At 47.1% G+C, this 12,161-nt stretch overlaps 1 protein-coding gene across 1 annotated transcript in view; it reads left to right on the top strand.

Annotated features, from left to right (window-relative positions):
• Positions 1-12,161, top strand: part of PIP (proline iminopeptidase) — an 84,955-nt gene that overhangs the window by 31,010 nt on the left and 41,784 nt on the right. The window contains exons 2-6 of the mRNA XM_086519981.1: positions 1,020-1,225; positions 1,354-1,452; positions 1,532-1,642; positions 1,751-1,813; positions 1,898-1,991. Of these exons, the coding sequence (XP_086376107.1) occupies positions 1,020-1,225; positions 1,354-1,452; positions 1,532-1,642; positions 1,751-1,813; positions 1,898-1,991 (573 nt within the window). The remainder of the gene's footprint in view (positions 1-1,019; positions 1,226-1,353; positions 1,453-1,531; positions 1,643-1,750; positions 1,814-1,897; positions 1,992-12,161) is intronic.

The following is a 12,161-nucleotide window of genomic DNA, read 5'->3' as shown; positions in this document are numbered from 1 at the left end:
CTTTCGGCAAGAGGTGACGGGTTGTTGGTAGGATCGCATAAATAGGGTCACGTGGTCGTAGGAGGTGACTGGTGCAATGGGATAAAGAATGCCCGCTGGCAAACCACCTGTAGTAAACTGACATATGAGGGTAGAAAAATGCTGTACAACGTATTCCACTGATGGGGCCATGTCGAGCTAGGGGAAGGGCACCTTAGCTACAGGGGGGGGCACAGAAGGTGCAACAGCCCTTGCAGGTTTGAAAGCAGCAGGCAGGCAGGATGAAATGCACACAGGTAGGCGGCAGGGATGGAGAGCATGCAGGGGTAAATGGCGTCCAGGCAGGCGGCAAGGGTAGAGAGCGCGCAGGTGCTGAATAGTGGGCATGTGAACCTAATCTGCTCTCTCTCTGTGTGTGTGTGTGTGTGTGTCTGTTTTTTAAGTGATTATTTGATTATCTTGATATTTCGATATGCTTCTGTTTTGTGACACGACGTCGTTCCTACCTATGGCTACAACATCCAACCTTATTCTTCCTGTGACCTAGTCTATACTCCGTTTTACTTCACCACAAGGCAACCCTCCCTTCTTTTCCATTCTAAATTTTTCAAACCCTACCACCACCTACATTCTCCATCCCCCAAAGCCTATTGCCAAAAATTACATAGTTTGTCTCTCTTAATGTGACTTATTCTGGGGAGTGCCAGCATTATCATCTCACAATGACATCTTGTTATTCTTGCTTGTCACTCCTATATGGAGTTCAGGAACTAAAGCTGAATTATGTTCCATCCAGTTTTCTGGATTAAGTCATGGTATGGCTTTGGTCAAGCAAGTCTGGATTTGAAGGGGAAACAAGAGATTGTATGTGCTTAACGAGCCTAACATTTCATGCTAACTAGGAAGGCTATATCATTGACGGTCGTTAAGTAAGTTGAAGGCCTATTATGCATGCTTGTTTGTTTGCAATTTAAAAATTTCATGGTTTAACTACTGGAAAATAAAGTTCTTGTTAGTGACTCGAGGCTTTGGTGGATTAGGGTGCAAGCTAGGTTTGACCTGCTCGAGGATGGGAGATCCAACTCTTAATAGGGATTTGCCCAGCTCTACAGTCCTTTATGACGCAGAACAAGGATCACTACGGAAAGAACTCTATCCACCAATTGAACCCTACAGTACTGGCGAGCTGAAGGTTTCAGAAATTCATACCTTGTACTGGGAACAAAATGGAAATCCTGATGGCTATGTAAGTCATAAGAGGCCCATTTTTGTTCTAGTGGCATGAAAGACCTAAGTTTTTAAAGCTATTATTTGTCTAGTCTGTGTCCATTCGTTCAGTTCTCGTGGAGCATTTCCTTATCTTTTTGAAGACAGCCTGTTCTATTCCTTCATGGCGGGCCTGGAGGTGGGACCAGCAGCAATAACAGGAGATTTTTTGATCCAAGTTTCTATCGTATTGTGCTTCTTGATCAGGTTCTAAGTTTTCTTACTATGAGGCATATTCTCTTCATTTTAGCATCGAGACAAAAGTAACTGATGTTGGTGATTGCAGCGTGGGGCAGGAAAGAGCACTCCACATGCATGCCTAGAAGAGAATACAACTTGGCATCTCATAGAGGATATAGAAAAGCTTCGAAAGTACCTCAATATAGAGGAATGGCTGGTATTTGTGATCCATTCCACATCTTATCTTCCTGTTTGCCAAAAGAAATAAGTACTGCTGCTTACTGAAAGAAAATTAAGTACTGGCCTGTTCCTTTTTTAAACATAGGTTTTTGGAGGATCATGGGGCAGTACTTTGTCTTTGGCATACACTCAGCTACATCCAGAGCATGTGATTCTCTTTCACGGTTGTTGTTTGCTTTCCTCTCTGGTGACGCTCACAGAAAAAAGCATGTCTTGGTATATGTGTGGGCAGGTGACAGGAATTATTCTACGAGGAATATTCTTGATAAGGAAAAAGGAAATTGACTGGTTTTATGAGGGTGGTGCTGCTGCATTGTTTCCGGACGGTAAGTGCAAGGGCAAAATGAGTTTTCCTCCTAGGACTTCTTTTCTCAAGCAATTTATACCACGTCTTTGAGGTCACACAAAACATAAGGCAAGTAGTACCTAGGATAGGGCCCCTGAACTTGGGAGCAGACAGTTCCTTCAGTTCAAAGAACCTTCACGCAGGGAGTCACGAGAGCACAGCCTGAGCATGTTGAAACAGTTTATTGGCAGACACACCTATCATTGATTGAGTCTGGTTGTAACATGTTTGCCATTTTTAGCCATAAAGATTTGCAACTAGCTTACAAAACGAGCTGTTGTTATAGATGGAAGAGAATTTGGTTGTGACTGTCTCAAGATTAAAAAGAACCATCAACCTGGGTGCACTTGCGTGATGGGACTAGGAACAAGCATGAGCTTAGAGAGATACAAAAATTGCTGCTTTGTCTGGTATTGGGGTTCTGGGGTCTCCATGATTGCATCGACTTTGGCAGCTGGCTTGGGTTAGGTCTGGAGGGGACAAAGGAGGGGAGAAATTTTGAATCTCTCATTAAAAGGGCGATTGCTCTTTTATTTGTGACGTGTTAAACCATGTTATTCCCTTTCTTAGCTGTTAGTTTATTCCTCGCAATCTCTCTCTCTCTCTCTCTCTCTCTCTCTCTCTCTCTCTCTCTCTACTGACCATGGAGGAGAAGCGACCGATGCTGGATCTCTTGTGATCTAGCTATCCCAGCGAGCTGCTTAGTTCACACCTAGCAGTTTAGGATTCCATAGTATTTTATTTTGTCATTCTGTCATTTTGTCATCTTGTTACTCTGACTTTGTATCAGATCCACCATAGTGTAACTTTCTGGTCTCATAGGTCACGTTGGCCTTTTGAAGACGTTAATATAACATTTCATCTCTCTCTCTCTCTCTCTCTCTCTCTCTCTCTCTCTCTCTCTCTCTCTCCGTGCTATGGTCATTAAGGATACAAGTTCTTCCAACCATCTTGGAAACATTTCCATAGAGAACATATATGCCGGGACACTAGAGCTAGACTTCAGAGGGAGGTGCTTTTGGGGGACATCACTCACAGACAGTCACAAATTGACTTCCGACGCCTAGTGCGGCGGAAGAAGAGGTCATTTTTGGCTCTCCTAGAGCAGGATCTATACCAGCTATTCTTGAGTTAGGACTCACGTGAGGCATGGCAGCTCTTTCATGAGCACTCTCCCCCCCCCCCCCGCCATCACTTCTACAGAGGCCTAGGGCCAATACCCATCATCTCTATACACAGTTCCTGAGCAGCCCCCCCTTCCCGACCCCCCTAATCCATGCCCACACACACGTGCTTTTTTCACCGCTGAGATGGTGAGGAAGGCCATTGACAGGATGAGGACTAGGAGAGCATATGATCATGATGGCTTAGTGGCTGAGCATTTCACGCATGCCAGGGATCTACTAGCGAGCTTCAAGCAGTTATGTTTAACCGTGCCATGTGTGAGGGCTTGCCTGATTCTTGGAGCCTATCTACTATTGTACCTATCTTCAAGTTGGGAGACCCTATGGAGCCTGGGAATTATCGCACTATCATGATTGGACACACATTGGCACGGTTGTACGCATCTATTCTTGAGCAGCAGCTGAGTAGATGGGCAGAGAAGGAGGGGATATGCGCAGCCGGGCAGGCAGGGTTCAAGAGGGGTTATTCTACTCTTAACCATATCTTGACACTCAGAGCCATCATTGAGGAGGGCAGATCATGTGGGAGACGGATCTATTGCAGCTTTGTGGATTTCCGCAAAGCATTTGACACAGTGCCCAAAGCTAGATTGTTGCGCAGATTACAGCAGATGGGAGTACCCACAGAGCTCATTTGGGGGGTCATGGCATTATACAGGTCAGTAGTGGGGCATGTACGCACCTCAGAGGGTCTATCCACACCGGTTCACTCCACTATTGGGGTGAAGCAGGGCTGCTCGCTCTCTCCCACTCTATTTGGTATGTATGTGGATGAGGTTTCTGACTACATTGAGAGAGATGGTGATAGAGGTGCACAGCTGGCAGGGACATGGATTCCACTATTGTTATATGCTGATGATATTGTGTTGATGTCCGACTCTCCGGAGGGGATGCAACGTCACTTGGATGCTTTGCATAGGTTTGCCCAGGAAAGTGGTTTGTCCGTCAACCTTGGTAAAACCAAGGTCATGGTATTTAATACCACCCCACAGTGGATCAGGAGGTCAGCGCCCGCATTCACATACGGCCAGGAAACAGTGGAGTATACAGATGCTTACACTTACCTTGGAGTGGTTTTTAGTGGGCCAGCATTTTCATTGAGGAGGGCAGCATACCAGATTGACCAGAGCCCATGCAGCATTGGGTAGATTGGAAAGGATGTGTTCACAGGTTCAGTTTCAGGAGCCTCAGATGAAGCTCTGGCTCTTTGACACTTTGGTGGCTTCTGCATTGCTTTATGGAGCTGAGATTTGGGGACCTTCATTGGTCATCACGGGAGGACAGGCCGCAGTGATGGATGGGGGGACATGGAGAAGCCTTTGGTCCCTATGATCTCGCAGCTCATTAGAGCCAAGGCTTCAGTACCACGTGCTATTGTCCGAGCAGAGCTAGCTTCCCCCCCACTAGTGGTTGAGGCGTTCACCAGATCTGTCTCCTTCATACACCGCATGTGGGAACTTCCCAGAGACAGATATGCCCGCCTTGCACTTGAGTCCTCTCGACAGTTAGTTATGCAGGGAGATACAACATGCTGGTATGGGGAGATGACATCATGGTTTCAGGCGCATGGGTTCTACATAGACAGATTGCCTCCCTCCAGTACTTACTGGATGCACCCTGTCTGACTCTTACACAGTCCGAGATCACCAGGCTCATCCGCCAGGACTTGACTCAGCTAGACACCAGGAGGACATGGATACAGCCAGCATAGGAGCTGGGCACGAAGATGTCTCTCTACAGAGAGCATCTTCTCCAGCTTACGGAGGATGGTTTTGTGACGAGGCTCAGATACATGGAGACCCACTTGTCTCATGGGATACGATGTGCTATTGGCCAGATACGCACATCTTCACACCGGCTGCGGATCGAGACTGGGAGATACAGCGGAGTACCAGCAGAGGCCAAGACATGCCCCCTGTGTGACATCGAGCCCGAGACAGAGTTGCACTACACATGCCACTGCCCCGTCTACTACGAGATACGAGGCCGCTTCCATTGCTTGTTCAGAGAGGGCTTTGGACCACTCTCCAGAGTCATGCGGTACGAGGATCATAGATGCCTGGGTTTGTTTTTGCTCGAGCTGCACAGACACAGAGAGAGCCTGATGAGAGGAGAGGCTAGCCAGTCTCAGAGACAGACCACAGACTTCTTTAGAGCTGCCACTAGACACCCGGAGGAGTTACTACCACAGCAGAGCTCGTCGCCTCATACCAGAGGCACACTGATCGACCAACGACTGAGCTTGGGAGATCCAGACGCCCATGACTGCGGAGGACTACACAGCATCGACGGAGGCTGCATCAGAGGATTCGGATCACTTTGGCTTGACATGCACGACGCCCGGTCAGACTACTTACCATGGAGGAGATTGATGAGATCCGCCAGCGACCGATGCTGGATCTCTTGTGATCTAGCTATCCCAGCTAGCTGCTTAGTTCACACCTAGCAGTTTAGGATTCCATAGTATTTTATTTTGTCATTCTGTCATTTTGTCATCTTGTTACTCTGACTTTGTATCAGGTCCACTACATTGTAACTTTCTGGTCTCATAAGTCACTTTGGCCTTTTGAAGACGTTAATATAACATTTCATTTCATTTCATTTTCTCTCTCTCTCTCTCTCTCTCTCTCTCTCTCTCTCTCTCTCTCTCTTAAATACCAGGTCTTGAGTTCAACTCCTCTTCTGCTAGATCTTTAAGGTCTCTTGGGATATTTTCCTACGACGTTAAAAATCTCTTCTTCTTCTCCTTCTCTCTCTCTCTCTCTCTCTCTCTCTCTCTCTCAAATGTGGTAGATTAGTTATGCCATTTCCCTCTTGAATAACAAGTCTTGAGTTCAAATCCTCGTTGGCTAGATCTTTAAGGTCTCTTGGGATAGTTTCCTATGACGTTAAAACTCTCCTCCTCCTCCTCCTCCTCCTCCTCCTCTCTCTCTCTCTCTCTCTCTCTCTCTCTCTCTCTCTCTCTCTCTCTCTCTCTCTCTCCATCCCAACCTACCCCATTAGCAATCCCCTCTGTTGCGTGTCAATCTCATGACCCTGTGTGGAGCTTCACAAATCGCCTTAACAGCCCAGCATATTAAATTTCCAGCCAGCGTGTCACTTCAAAACAATCTTGAGGGTTTGCTTGTGATGAACAAAGACAGAATCATGCTTTAACGTATGCTTAGTAAGGACATTTATGTGTAAGTTTTGAGGTTCCTGCAAATATGATGTAATTCGATACAAGCCGAAGTAAATTGCCAAGTGTGGCAATACTTGGAGTCATGTGGACAAAGTTGCGGATATGCATGCTAAAGAAAGCTTGTTGACAATAAAGTAGATGTGCAAAGCTCATGATAGAATATTCATGTACTGCAAAATGGTGTGGCAGACTTGGGCATGTACGCTCGTCTTGAGGAAGAAATGCAAGCAATCATGGAAAAGAAATTGGAGGGCTAGCTTAACATGCAACGAGGTGATAAGATAACAAAGTTGGATGAGGAATGTGCTACATTAAAGTTGAGGGTACATCAGCAAAATGGTGGGGCAGACTTGGGCATGTATGCTCGTCTTGAGGAAGAAATGCATGCTATCATGGAAAAGAAATTGGAGGACTAGCTTAACATGCAACAAGACGATATGACAATGAAGTTGGAAGAGGAATGTGCTACATTAAAGTTGAGGATACAGAAGCAAGAAGAGGAGATCACTTTGCTCAAAAGGTACATGGATAACTTGCGGACAAAATCAAGCTTGCAGGAGGGAGAAATCCAACTGAGTGTGGTGGAAGAACTCTTGTAACTCAAGGACATGCAACACTTGCAAGAAAGGAGAAAAAGAAGACAATAGAGACAACATATTGGGTGGAGACGCTAAAAAAGACCCAAAAACAAGTAGAGGAACCAAACCAATGGATTCAAGTAGCTAAGAAGGGCAAAAGCTAGGTTATGTATTCTCGCCATTGGCTTCAATCATTATCACCACTTTAGAGGAGGGGTAACGTCGAAAGACAAGATCCTTACATGTGATAGTAACCGGGCTAAAGGAAAGGGAGAACGCATAGCATGGCACACAAGAGCTTCGCAAGCTCACGGGCATTCAGAAACCTATGCACACAACTGCTTGGAGAGTGGGGAGGAGAAATCGCAATGGGATTAAGTGGGGGAAAGCTCGAAGGTTAGAGCTACAACTTTCAACAATAGAAGCTAGAAAATAGTTTATTGCTCTTAAGAAAACATGTTAGGGCACATGGATAATTTTAGGAGGTGATCTCACAGCAAGTCAGCTTCCGTATATGTAGGAATGTATGCCAAGGATATTGGCAGCTAGGAAGAAAAGTTCGCATAATATAGAGGTGGGACGAAGGTTTTTCCAGAGCGGCATGCCAAATGACACTTGGGAAGTTCCATTATTAGCACTTTCACCTATCTGTGCGCGGAGGAAGCAGGGTTACTACAGGTAGTCCTATGCAGTCCCATCTTGTTTGCGTCATGTTTTCGAGTGTGTAGAGGAGTGAATGAGAGTATCTTCTCTTCAATTTTGCACTAGGGAGAGTCTACGGGAGCTCTAAGGTTTCCATGGATGTGTGTGTGTGAGGAATTGAAGGAAGGTGTGGCTTTTGGCAAGACTATGTGACCCTGTATCGGTGCCATTAGGGTTGAGGCTACACCAAAGAGTCCACCAGAGTGGTGCTTGGTGAAGCTTTTGCAATGGTTTGAGGGAGGCCTTTTGTGGCTGGAGTTTTTGATGGTTTTTCTTAGTCACCATCGGGTGTGATTTCAAATCTTGATCAACTCGACTCACCTTGTAGTGTTTGTGGGCAGGCAAGGGCTTGTAGGTTGAGGCATTTGGAGCTTGAATTGGGTTTGGGGGGGAGAATTTTCATTGAGCTCTTGAGTGGTGGTGTGTGAGGTGAGGAAATTAAGTGAATTCCTTGCGTTGTGTTAAGGTGTTAGGGTGTGTGAGAGTGCGCACGGTGTCTTTTGCCCCATCGTCCTTTGGCAATCCCGTTGGGGAGCGGAAATTTACCGGTTGTGCACCTAGGTGAAGTGGTTTTGCTGTGAAGTTTGAATCCTTGAAGAAAAGTGGTGTGGTTGAAGCACAAGACTTCAACTTTTATGGAATTACTCACGCAAGGGAGAAGCGACTCCGAAGGGATGGCATATATTCGGCCAGTGTTCATACGGAAGAAGGATGTGAAGGACTGTATTGCTGACTTTGAGTGCATAAAATTGTATGCACATTGTAAATGATGAAGCAAAGCTTCATGTATTTCCTCTTGCACTAAAACGGGAAGCTTGTGAGTGGTTCGAAGGTTTGGAAGAAGACAAAAGACAAATCTAGGAGCAAGTGAAACAAGTAATTTTTGACAGGTTTGGAAAGAGGCTAACAACGACGGAAGCAATGACAAAGTTGAGAGGTTTGCAACAAGATGTTCATGCTGACTTTCAAGAGTTTTTGCAACACTTCAAAGGACTTTGGGTGCAATTAGAGGCGGCATCCCAAGTACCACAAGGAGATTTCTTCAAAATATGGCAGTTTATGGATTGTCTACATCCAAGCATACGGGAGAAGTTTGATCAAGAGGAGCCTTCTACATTTGAAAGAGCGGTGGAAATTGTGTAGGCCAAGAGCAAAAAGATCAAATGAAGCTGGGAGCAAGGAATGACGCAATTTGAGCCAGTGGTGGTGTAACCAATGGCTCCTATGGCATTGGATGATAGAGTGGAGCGAGTGGTTCAAGGTCCTGATTCTGTCACAACTAGAGCTTTGCATGATCTTGCTAGTCAGTTGCAAGAATTAAGGTGGATAGAAATCAAAGAGAAGAGTGGCCAGCTGGGAGAGGCAGGGAACGAAGGCTACAGAGAAGGTGCTACAATTGTGGTGAAGAGGGTCACTAGGCCCTAGATTTTCCTGAAGCACCAAGAGAGCGAGGAGAGATATATCCCTTATATGGACGTGGTCACAGAAGAGGGGAGGAAAATCATCAAGAGAGAGCACTAGAAGCACCACCGCAACAACCACCCCCTCAACTGTTGCTTGTAAATAGAAAAGGTATGGCTATCAACATCATTACCCTTGAGCAACAAATGTGGATTTTTTGGCCAATAAGAGAGCTAGGCATGATTAGGAGAAAGAGAAAGAAGAAGTGAGGGAAACAAGAGCAAGGAAGGGGAAGGCTAAGATAGAAGATCAACTACAGAGCAGTAAGAGGCGGCGAGAAGGAAAATAGGTCCAAAGGACTATCCTCTTGGCCAAGGTGTTGAAGACTATGATATTGTCGACAGTGTACGAAATCAAAAGGCTAATATATCGTTGGTCAATTGGTGGCTTTGAATACTAAATTGAGGAGGCAATGGGAAAAATGTGTGAGTACGCGGCTTCCTTCCAAGAGAGAAAAGCATCAAAGTATGGTGTCATCTTTGATGGTTGGTCACCTTGTAGATATGGTGCCAATAGTTGAAGCTATGCTGGGAAAGAAGATGGAAGTGCAAGCCTATGCGGATAGTGTGTCATGGATGAGGCTATCATGAAGCAGGTATCAAGATGTCAGCGAATGGTTTGAGATCCGTATGAGGATGTGTCATAAATTCATGACGTGGCAGTTCTGCTCGGACACACACGGACAACAATATGGACCTCGTAATAGAGGTGTACGGATAGACTGGAAACAATACGGATTTCCAAGTTTTGTGTTGACATGCTGATGTGGCAGATTGTACGGATTTCCGCGTTCCACGTTGGCTGCTGACGTGGCAGGGTTGTACGAATTTCCACAATTTGCGCTGATGCTTTTTGGCAATTTTTCAAGACCAGTTGCTTTTGGAATAGTTTGCCTTTGAGTTTAACTGCTTTTGGGCATTCCTTGTAAGAATAAAAGAGCCCTAAGGGTCTCACTCTTCAGAGCATCTGGACGCAGAGTCTGAGAGCTGAGGACCTTGTGGGAGTTGTAACATTTTTTTTTTCCGAGAAAAAGATCCTTCTATTAGTTAATGAAACTGCGCATAGGGCTACAACCATCTCTTTGAGAGAGGGCTACAACAACCATGAAGGGGAGACTCTCCCAATGAAAAAACAACATATGTACAATGAGGCTAAATCAAGAAATGGGAGGAGGGAAAAGCCACACAGGTGGATGGTAGTGCCATCTGAGTACACCCTGGATGGTGAAAAAAGGCCGAGGACGCCAGAGTCGAAGGAAGGCCTCTCTACGCTCCCGCATGTGGTTAGAGCTGCCTTGGAGTCTCTCGAGCTGTCCCTTGAGAGTGTGGATCAATTCTAGCCAAAGATCGCGAACAGTCTCTGCTGGTGGTAGAGGGCGAGCCTCAAAGATGCGGAAACAACGGGCCCGCCAGATGAACTATACTGTCAGGCCACTGATGAGCTCCCAGCACTCCTCTCTCTCATTGCACCACTCCTGTGGAGTAAGCTCTGAGGCAGGCTAGAGTGTAGGTCGCCCCCCTTGCATCACTAACATCCTGCTAGTGAAAGATAGCTCAAATTGAAGTGTCGGGCCCGTGAGAGTCGACCAAGCCGCTGCCCCCCAAGTGTACTACTGAGCCGTGGAAAGAGCAAGCATCAGCCGAAGAACACGAAGCCACACGTGTTGTGCCGAAGGACAGTCCCAAAGACAATGACGCTGACTCTCCACAAGGTGGTCACAAGCTACACATGCGGCCGAGAGACCACTATGCACCAGCCAACTCCCAACTGCTGTAGCTCTGTGTGCGACCAGCCACTGAAACAAAGTGACTCATCTCGGCTGTCTGGAGTCCCACAACCTCTCCCAAAAAGCTGCCAAGAACTCAGCTGTGAGACCCTCCTCCTGCCAATGAGGTGCTGCACAGCAGGGCGAGCCTCTCTCTGTGCTGCCAGTATGTGACGTCCTAGTCGAACAGTGTACTGAAAGAAAGGGACACCTGGGTGGTCTGCAGAAGAGAAAGGGTCCCTCCAGAGCCACTCTCCAGGGTCCCACTGTACTCGTGCCAGCGGACAACACTCCCAGGCCCACAGCCTCCAATGTCCAATCTCAAGAGCTGCTGGGTCAGGATCGATGACACAAGTCCTCCCACAGATGCCTACCACTCGGATCCTTTGAAAACAACACTCTACCACCTAGGGGGCATCTACTGCAACTTGCTGTAAGCGTCCCTCTTGTAGCTCAAAAAACAGGGAGGGAACAGTCTCTGAGCAAGCCCGAACAGAGATGAGAACCTCCAGTCGCGTGAAGGCACATGCTCTGCACCCCTCTCATGCCCTGTAGCTCCTCTGACAAGCTTGAAAAGTGTAACCAATCACCTAAAGAGCGTGCTGGACCCACTGCCATGGAACCCCAGGAAACATGAGGTCGACTACCAGCCAAGTGACCTCTCTGAGTGCTAACCATGGGGTTCCAAACAAGTGGCTATCGGAGGCGCTCCTCCGTGCAAGTAGGCTAACGCTGCTCCAGGCCTCGCCGCAAGTGCTCCCAAGATCGAAGCAACCCCACAGCGAAGCGATCCTCCAATCTCCTGCTCAAACCAATCCTACGCATCTCTGCGAAGATCCATCTGGTCGAAGGTTGCCATGGGCCTCCTGCCTGAGGCACCCTAGCACGAAGCCGCTGTAACAAGAACTCCTTCCAGGGCTCCTCACCTGGAAGAAGACCTCGGACGATGAACTTCCCAAGAAGGGCTCTGCTCTGCTGTGCTGGGTCAATGATCCCAAGCCCTCCCTGTGAACAAGGAAGAATGATGACCTGCCAAGCCACTTTGGCTCGGCCAGTCAGAGTGTCTCGCCCCGACCAAAGGAAATTCCTGATCAGCCGCTCTACCTGGCTGATACAAGAACTTGAGAAGATCCAGCAAGAAGTAATGTACCACATAGTAGCCAACAGCACCAGGTTGGCCACTACAACTCTGCCAGCCAAAGAAAGTCGTGCGGAGCTCCAATGTAACAACTTTCTCTTGATGGAAAGGAGGAGGGGAGTAATATGCTGCTCGGGAGAC

The sequence above is a fragment of the Adiantum capillus-veneris genome, chromosome 1, assembly GCF_014529385.1.
Source record: "Adiantum capillus-veneris isolate H3 chromosome 1, ASM1452938v2, whole genome shotgun sequence".
NCBI lineage: Eukaryota > Viridiplantae > Streptophyta > Polypodiopsida > Polypodiales > Pteridaceae > Adiantum > Adiantum capillus-veneris.
This window is presented reverse-complemented; position numbering and strand designations above follow the sequence as displayed.